General features: G+C 37.0%; 1 protein-coding gene across 1 annotated transcript in view; it reads left to right on the top strand.

The window, feature by feature from the left end:
* Positions 1-695, top strand: part of LOC144979004 (uncharacterized) — a 17913-nt gene extending 17218 nt beyond the window's left edge. The window contains exon 7 of the mRNA XM_078925622.1: positions 200-695. Within this exon, the coding sequence (XP_078781748.1) occupies positions 200-298 (99 nt within the window). The 3' untranslated portion in view covers positions 299-695. The remainder of the gene's footprint in view (positions 1-199) is intronic.
* The last annotated feature ends 9097 nt before the right edge of the window (positions 696-9792 follow it).

Raw genomic sequence — 9792 nt, 5'->3', positions numbered from 1 at the left:
AAGGTACCGGATTCAACAATGATTATTTCTTGTATTGTAGAAGTTGTCGACTATTTTTATTTCCTTTCATACCCTGATTTTTCAGCGCTTCTGGTTCTAACGTCCCTCTTGTATACATGACGTTATATTTCTATCAGTTTAATCCGAGGAACTAATAATCGTCTCTGATTTAATTCTTTCACATATTTTCCATCCGCAGATGATGAGAGCAATGGGCAGCAGAACATCTGTGTACAATCCCAAGTCCTCACTCCATCTACTGACAGACATAGAACACGGTTCTTCAACCTCCGTCTAGAATTGTTATTTTGTTTCCTTTCCTACTACCTCGATGCGGACATGGATACTGACGAATATAAACATTTATTTATTTGCGAAGTAAAGTTGGAGTCGTCTGTAGACATTTCAATGATAAACTGCAGTGTCATGTTAGATGGCATAATATTTCTTGTATTCTGGTGGCGAAACATTTGATAGGGTTAATGTATCTGACATTGGGTTCGAATTTTAGAGCACCAAGGAAGATTTCGTTAAAGGGAAAGGGGGGCGGTATATTTTAAATGCTCAGTTAAATTTCATTTAAAAGTCGCATCGCTATCCTATAGCAAAACGCAAAGTTATTGCCTCAAAGCTGTTATTGAATGCGACTTTTGAATGGAATGCCTTTTGACTTGTTTTGTTTTGTTGTTGTTGTACCCATGCGCATGTATGTATGTATGTAGTGTATGTATGTATGTATGTATGTATGTATGTATGTATGTATGTATGTATGTATGTATGTATGTATGTATGTATGTATGTATGTATGTATGTATGTATGTATGTATGTATGTATGTAGTATGTATGTATGTATGTATGTATGTATGTATGTATGTATGTATGTATGTATGTATGTAGTAGTATGTATGTATGATGATGTATGGATGGATGATGGATGATGGATGATGTATGGATATGTGTGTGTGTTTGTTTAAAACATTGAGGTAATCACTGTTTGTGGTACATTCATATCGTATATTTTACCCTGGTCCAAAACATTAAGGCATTCATTTGTTTGTGATACATTCATACCGTATCATTCACCCTGGTCCAAAACATTAATGCATTCATAGTATAGTTTGTGGTATATTCATATCGTGTCTTCCATCCGCGTCAAAATCACTAAGGTATTCCTTGTTTGTGATAGATTTATATCGTTTATTACCCTTGTCCAAAACATGAAGGTATCCCTTGTTTGTGGTACATTCATGTCGTATCATTCACCCTGGTCCCAAACACTAAGGTTGTGTCACGTTCACATCGTGTCTTTCACCCTTGTCCAAAACACTAAGGTATTCATTGCGTGGAGTACATTCACATCGTGTCATCCACCCTGGTCCAAAACATTAAGGTATTCATCGCGTAGTAAATTCATTTGGTGTCTTTCATCCGCGTCCAAATCACTAAGGTATTCATTGTTCGTAGTAAATTCATATCGTGTCTTTCATCCGTGTCCAAATCGCTAAGGTATTCCTTGTTTGGAGTGCATTTATATTTATATCGTCTATTACCCTTGTCCAAAACATGAAGGTATCCCTTGTTTGTGGTACATTCATGTCGTGTCACTCACCCTGGTCCAAAACATTAAAATTGTGTCACATTTCTATCGTGTCTTTCACCCTTGTCCAAAATATTAAGGTATTCGCTGTTCGTTCCTCGTATTAACATTTTGTTCAATGACAAATGTTGGCATTTCTGGGCCTCAAGAAACATCATTCTACAGTTTATGTAACGATTTACATTAAAATGGACTTCATCACTGAACCACATGTTATCTAGAAAGCATGGACTGTCTTCGATCATTTGCAAAAACCATCGACACACATGGATATGCTGCCTGATTTATTTATTTATTATTTTTATTATTTTTTTTTTTTTGTGGTCGAAATCCTTTGATGAACGAACATACAATGTAAGTTGTAAGGTTCGTATTTCAAGTCCTGTCTCAATATTCGCCTGACACCAGTTGGTCCGTTAATTTGGACTTTATGGCTCCGACGACGAATTAACTTTTTGGATTAACTCCAACGGACGCTCCAACAGAGTCCGTGTTCTTTTCAGTCTGAACACTGCGATTGTATCTGGCATCATGTGACTAGAAACCCGTCATGCCAGTCAATAGTAGTTTTATTAGTTGATAGTTGAGAGGTGTTTTAAATAAAATGTATGTCATACCTTTAACAAAATTTCGGCTTTAGCCTTTTCGAGAGATTTTGTTTTAATAATAATATGCATTGCAAAGAAAAACATTCTGGGAATCGCCTTGTGCCATCAGTGATAATCAAAACCCTTTTTTTCTTTTTTTTTTTTTTTTTTTGTGTGTGTTTGTCATTGTTTTGTTTTGTTTTGTTTTTTGTTTTTTGTTGTTTTTTTTTTGTTTGTTTGTTCTTTTGGGTTTTTTTTAGGGGAGAGGGGGGGGGGTGTGTTTTACGTAATCCGGATATCCGTTGGATTCATATCAAATTGAGAAATAAGGGAGCAGACATCGGTGTAAGATCAAGATCTGAACAAGTGTCTGAAACGGTTCAGACAAAGCAAGAAAGAAAAATACACTGAAAAAAATACATCATCCCCAGTCAAGGAAGACCAATTTTTTCTGGGATTTTTATTTTTTTTGTTTTTTAGTTTTCGTGTATTTTTCTCTATTGCTTTGTCGGGCACCATTTCATACACACTTGTTCATATATTCACCGTTGAATGCAATGCTGTGTTCAAAATATGTGCGATTTCGTCTAAAAAATGCTTAAGGTTTCTTTCACTTCCAGAGACGCCAACTTTAATTTTGGCTCACATGAGTTTCAGACACCACTCGTAGGAATTTCAATGCCGAAAGAGGAATTTCCGCATACAAGAAAAAGGAATTGGAATTGGAATTGCATTTGGCATTGTATTTTTCTAAATAAATAACTGATTAGAACTATATTATGGTACACATTGCCAAATACAATCCTCAAGTTTCTTATTTCAAATGAAGTAAAGTGCCAAAACCTAATGGTAGAGATTGTAGTACTGGTGGTAGTGAGGATGATGTGGTGTTGATGGTTGTAGTAATAGTGGGAGTGATGATGAAGATGTGATAGTGTTTGTGGTTGTAGTGGTAGTGATGACGATATGGTGGTGGTGGTGGTTGAAGTAGTAGTGTTAGTGATGACGATATATGGTGGTGGTATAGTGGTTGTAGTAGTTGTGGTCGTGATGATAGTGATGTGGTGGTGGTAGTGATGTTGATGTGGTAGTGGTGGTTGTAGTAGTAGTGGTAGTAATGATGATGATGTTGTAGTGGTTGTAGTAGTAGTAGTAATAGTAGTAGTAGTAGTAGTAGTAGTAGTAGTAGTAGTAGTAGTTGATGTGGTTGTGGTGGTTGTAGTAGTAGTAGTGGTAGTGATGATGATGTGTTGGTGGTGGTTGTAGTAGCAGTGGTAGTGATGATGATGTGGTGGTGGTGGTGGTAGCGGTGGCGGTTGCAGTAGTAGTAGTGGTAGTAGTGATGAAGATATGGTGGTGGTTGTGGTAGTAGAGGTCGTGATGATGATGTGATGCTGGTGGTTGTAGTAGTAGTGGTAGTGATGATGATGTGGTGGTGGTGGTTGTAGTAGTAGTGGAAGTGAAGATGATGTGGTGGTGGTGGTTGTAGTAGTAGTGGTAGTGAAGATGATGTGGTGGTGGTGGTGGTTGTAGTAGTAGTGGTAGTGATGATGATGTGGTGGTGGTGGTTGTAATGGTGATGGTAGTTGTGGTAGTGGTAGTGATGATGATGATGATGTGATGGTGGTGGTGGTGGTTGCAGTCGTAGTTGTGGTACTGATGATGATGTGGTGGTGGTGGTTGTAGTAGTAGTGAAAGTGGTGATGATGTGGTGCTGGTGGTTGTAGTAGTAGTGGTGGTAGTGATGATGATGTGGTGGTGGATGCAGTAGTAGAGGTAGTAATGATGGTTGTAATACTAGTGGCAATGATGATGATGTGGTGGTTGGAAGGGGGCGGGGGGGGGGGGGGGATCCTTGGAACAAATTGACCTCACCGGAATTTGACGGAAGTTGCCCGGACCCCGGAGTTTTTTGCTCCAGACCGGAGTTTTTTCCGGTGAAACCGGAGTTTTGGCATCACAGCATTACCTTGAATTTGCCTCATTGAGCAGGCCTATATCCACTGCCCTCATTAGAATAATCTATGAATGTACCACGTTTGTTTGATTTTTGTTATTTTATTTTAACCAATAAAATCAATTTTGATCATTAAATCACCCCGATATCAAATCGATTGGGAGTCAAATTGGATGTCATTCATTTCAGCCCCAAATAATATGCATCGTTCATTTTAACAATGTACACACCCCTTGGGTTCAAATCTTTTACGTCAACGCCAATCTGTTGGACCAAAGAGAAAGCATTATTTTTTGAGATTTAACTGGTGGATCCCAACAACACTGTGGTGGTTTAAGAAAGCAGTTGAATACGTATAGGTTGCAATGACACGAATGTATTTGATGTCCCATCTTCGTATTTCAGTCACGTGCTTTGTGTATTAATAGTATTGGACTCTTTTATAATATATGTATATAAAAAAGTGTATAATTTTGAAATAAATTTTTTTGTTTCATTTTTTCTTGGAATATTTGAAGTCTTTCTTTTTCAAATACATGCCTTCAAAGATTCAGCCACATTAAATCACACACACACACACACACACACACATATATATATATATATAATATATATATATATATATATATATATATATATATATATATATTGAATCCTGTTTGATACAAATATGGTACGAAAAGTGCTCGACATGTAGCAATGGAGCGAATTATTATATTAATATTTACCACAATGTTTGAGACAGTCTACATTGATGTTTCAGGTCCCATGAGCCATCGTCAGGACTGTGTGTTACATGAGTTGACTGTTATTGTTTGTTGAAGTGGTCATATATATATATATATATATATATATATATATATATATATATATATATATATATATATATATATATATATATATATTCATATCCAGCGGTGACCTAGACGTGTATCAATGTATCAAGCGCCAAAAAATCTATTTTTTTTAAATATCTCATTTCGAATCCACTCCAAGTTTGGAAACTATCTTGCATAATAATGTATTACAGGGCTATAAACGCGCCGCATGCTTTCAACAGCGGACTGGCTTCCATTGTAATATTTACTTTCCATTGTAATAATACGTACTTTCGAATCAGCTAAAAATATAATTTATTATAGTTTAGTGTGGCACGAACAAATGTCAATTTAATTAAAAATATGTAGTACATTCTGTTTGATGATGTAGAAGTAGACTCGAAAGAAGAAGATAATCCGTGATCTACCTCTCACAAAGCGGAATCTTGAGCTATGCTTGAGTAAATAGTAAAAAAAAGGTACTACAAAATTTCAGTGTTCAGGGACATTTTTTACGGATAAAACCTCAAATTTCAGGAACAAATGCGCCACGCAATAGTAATGTTTTTAATTAAAAGATAGTCAAACGTCTGATATCAAGAACATAAAGTGGTTACAATGGTGCTAGAGGTAATCATAAGTAGCAATTAATCTGCTGATGATGATGTGGTGGTTGTTGTAGTAGTGGTGGTAGAGATGATGATGAGGTGGTGATTGTCGTATTAGTAGTGGTGGTTGTTCTTGTAGTAGTGGTGGTGGTAGGGATGATGATGTGGTTGTTGTTGTAGTGGTGGTAGAGATGATGATGTGGTGGTGGTTGTTGTAGTAATGGTGGTGGTTGTTGTAATAGTGGTGGTAGAGATGACGATGATGTGGTGGTAGATTTGATGGTGGGGATCATGATGCTGCATACACTTCTTAACAAGTTGTAATATGATGGTCGATTTTATCATTTCCGAGACAAAAAGTAAACTTCCGTATTTTCCGGGACAAATCTTGAAATTCCGGGACAGTAGGCTTGTCTGCTATAGGGTTACACAGACAGTAGTAATTACAATACAACCTTATGGATGGAATGCATGTTTATTGCAAAATACCGTTCGTCAGATACAGAGCGGTCAGTTTCTACTTCTTCGTCTTGTGGAAACCTCTAATATTGTCGAGGATCACTCAACAGTTTGTTAACTTGTTAAAACTTTGCACATTGTAATACTAATACTAATAAAAAATGCATAGATTAAAAAGTCACGTTGGGAACTCTAGCAATCCGTGAAGGCATGTTGGCAACCGTTTTCATTTCAGCCACTTCAGCTGGGAGGCTATTCCATAGTCGGGCAGTGGAAGTGGAAGGGAAAAACGAATACAGGTGGACGTCTGTTTTTGATGTTGGGATGGTTACTCTTGCTGTGTGTCCCCTCGTATCGTAGTTCTTGTGCCGATGTCGTTTGGAAGTTTTTGTAGATCTTGTGGAACAATTTAAGTTTTCCTATCTTTCTTCTCTTCTCCAGAGGTTCAAGGCCAATCCCTTGTTATTTCAGACTCAAGACGCACTTGAGAAAGGATCGAATATGTTTGTGATGCGTCTTGCTGTTTTTCTTTGGATGTTTTCTAACGTGTCGATGTTTTTCTTTGTATACGAGTATTATGAGTATATGGGTCCCAAATTAACAATAGTTTTAAAAGTAAGGGTTTGAGTTGAGAATGGGCATCTTTTTAAATTGCGGGTGATGAAAGCGCTTGTTTGATTTGCCTTTGAAGCCAGGTGACATATGTAGTCGTTCCATTTGAGGTTTTTAGCAAACTCAATGCCAAGGTATTTTGCTGTCTTTCCATGTTCCAGATTTTTACCATTAGTTTATTAGGACTTCCGCCGTGGCCAATGTGCACATATCTGCTGGTCTGATAGTAACCGAATGGCCCTGATTTAATATTGTAAGGAACAATATTAATTAAATTATGGCTTAAATCGCTCTCTTTCAGTCCCAAGTTACATTGTAAATGATGTAGTATTGTAGTAATTAGCCACCCTACACACACACACAGTATTCACGGACTAGCTCTCTGCTGCAGGTCTTATGCCTTGCTTATATTGACATACTGAGTGGGATTCAGTATACTAAAGGCAAAGAGAGAAAACTGGGATATTAAAAAAAATAATAATAATAATAATAGATCTTTATTGTCCATAAATATGGCAATTTGTCATTTAGTTACACTTGTCATAACGTTATATGATAACTATAACATTGAACAGACACCTCTACCCATTCTCTCTCTCTTCCTCTCTTTCTTTCACGCGTGCGACATACACAACATTAACATATTCATTTCATTTTCAATTCGTTACATTCTTGGCAATTCAACACCAAATATTATCATCATTATCAATTGGTCACTTCATCTAACATTAAACAAATTAATCAGTCAATCAGTCAACGCATCAATCCTTGGTTTTGCTGTACCATATGAAATATTCAACATTTTTATTGCTGATGGAACGAACGTCGATTTATACTTGTTAGTTCCACATTTAATCTGACAAAAACTTCTCCCAGATGGCAAAAGACCAAATTCATGGTATAAAATGTTGTTTTTTTTATTGTTGGTAATTGAGAATGCCTTCCTTTCTATTGCTTTTCCGTGAATTCTTTCTACTTCATCAACAGGATGGTTTATTATTTTTGATGCCTCTTTGTAATTCTAAATCATCATACAACGCTTTATGTAATATTAAGCGAAGGATAGGTCTTCAATCAACAAATCGCGAAATAAGATGAAATTAGCGGTGCACTTTTGTGTCGGAAGTAAACAAGGCCGCCGCCATTTCGATTTCCTTCAGACAAAAACATTGATACGAACGATTTTTCCGAGGATTTGAAGCAGAACTCTAAACGTTAAAGTTTGAAGTACATACCATTCATTAATACGAACAATCATACAACGTTTAATACGGAAATGAGTGAAATGTTGTCATGAAACAAATAAATATCAAAAGAATTCATCACATAGGTGTAACTATAATAGTAACCCCGTTACTATTACTATACACAGCACTACTATATATGCAATGTATGCCAATCCTCAGCAGAGGGTCTAATCAAGTGAAAACAAGTATTATAGTATAGGTGTTTGCAAAACGAGTCCCAACCCATAACATCCAGGTCCTCTACAAGACCATCTAAAAAATATGGTGCTTTTTGTTTTTAAGGGTGTTACGGCACTTGCAACACATTAAGGTTATATCAGCGCCAGTAAAAAGGAAGAAAATGGGATAGTAAAAGGTTCCAGACATACAATTAAAGCAGAAGGAAAAAAATATCATCTCCGAAAACTATACATTTGACGTTTTCCCTCTCAGCAGGGCATCCGACAAGGACCAAGACAAAACCAAGTAATCTCATTCAAAAGACAAAGACAGAAAGCAAGTTGGAAAACAGCTATAGGGGGATAGAAGACGCGGTAAGTACCTCCCTGCCCACAATGGGAAGTCAGGAACCCCACCCAGAAAAACATGGTGCGTTGACCATGACCCAGGTCAATAGCTAATAGCATAGGTTTTTCAACCTCTTTACCCAAGCTGTAGAAGCTCATTGGCACTTGCCGGGCCATATTTACGAGAAGGAAAATATAAACAACACACGCCTGCAAACTCTCTTGAGTTCAACAATCAAGCACAATTGATTGCCCATACACTTGATCTGAACAGTACAAGAATTAAGATAAAGAGTATTGGTTCTAATTTGCCAGGAAATTTTCTGTTTTGTTTTGTCTTAATGGGTTTTACGGCGCTTGCGACACATTTAGGTCATATCAGCACCATTAAAAAGGAATAAAATAAAATAGGAATAAAATTCTAGATTCACAATTGAAAGCACACAAGAAAAGGTAGGGTAAAGGGGAATGGTTTAAATAGGAACAGATGTAGATTCCAAGAGCACATTATCAGTGTGTAGTTTGAGATCAGCTAAAAGTCTCACCCAGGCACAAGCACAGGTCCTCACCCAAAGCAATACATTTAAATGTCTACAAATCATAATATATTCAAACCAACAAATAAAACAATATATTCGAGAGATATGATTTAGAAAGAAAAAAAATATCACCTCCCAAAACTAACACTTTACATATGACCGTTTCCCCATCAGCCAAGGATTCCGGAAAGGCTCAGGACAAAACCAAGTACAAAGACAAAGACAGAGCAACTCAGAAAATAGATATAGGGGAATAGAAGACAGAAAGTGACCTCCTGCCCACCACGGGAGACAGGAAATCTTTTCAGACACAAGCACTTGAGGAAAAGTAAGACAATCGAGACAGTCCACGGAGCAATCTATTCATAAGATCAAAACCCAGCCCTGGGGTTTTCACTGGCACAAGTCAGTCTAATACCCTCGATTAAGGAGATTTACATGAGGCTTCCCCAATTCACACTCATAGATTTAAAAAAAAAAATAAATAATGATAATAAAAGAAACTAATTCAACAGACCCCCTTTCTCCGATCCACAAGGTCAGTGTCACTTCAGGACGAAAAGCCAAGTGGTAAGAAATTCACGAGCTAGTGCAGAAGTTTTAACAGAACTTCCCCCCCCCTCTCTCTTTTTGAATGAGTGTTTCGTTCCCTTACTAATTTTTCAAGTTAGAGAGTGTATGTGGTCTCCAACCTAAAACTGAATCCAAATATATACTATGGCAATAAACACAATTTGACCAAAAAGGGCCCCTTCCAGAAGCCCATCGAAGCTCAACCAGCGACTTATATATGAAAAGGGAGCGAAAACCCCTGTTAAATACAAAAGCCCTTTCATAGAAAACAAAGACAAATACAAAACA

Source organism: Berghia stephanieae, chromosome 8 (assembly GCF_034508935.2).
Source record: "Berghia stephanieae isolate SIO BIC M18660-M18661 chromosome 8, UCSD_Bste_1.3, whole genome shotgun sequence".
Classification (NCBI taxonomy): domain Eukaryota; kingdom Metazoa; phylum Mollusca; class Gastropoda; order Nudibranchia; family Aeolidiidae; genus Berghia; species Berghia stephanieae.
This window is presented reverse-complemented; position numbering and strand designations above follow the sequence as displayed.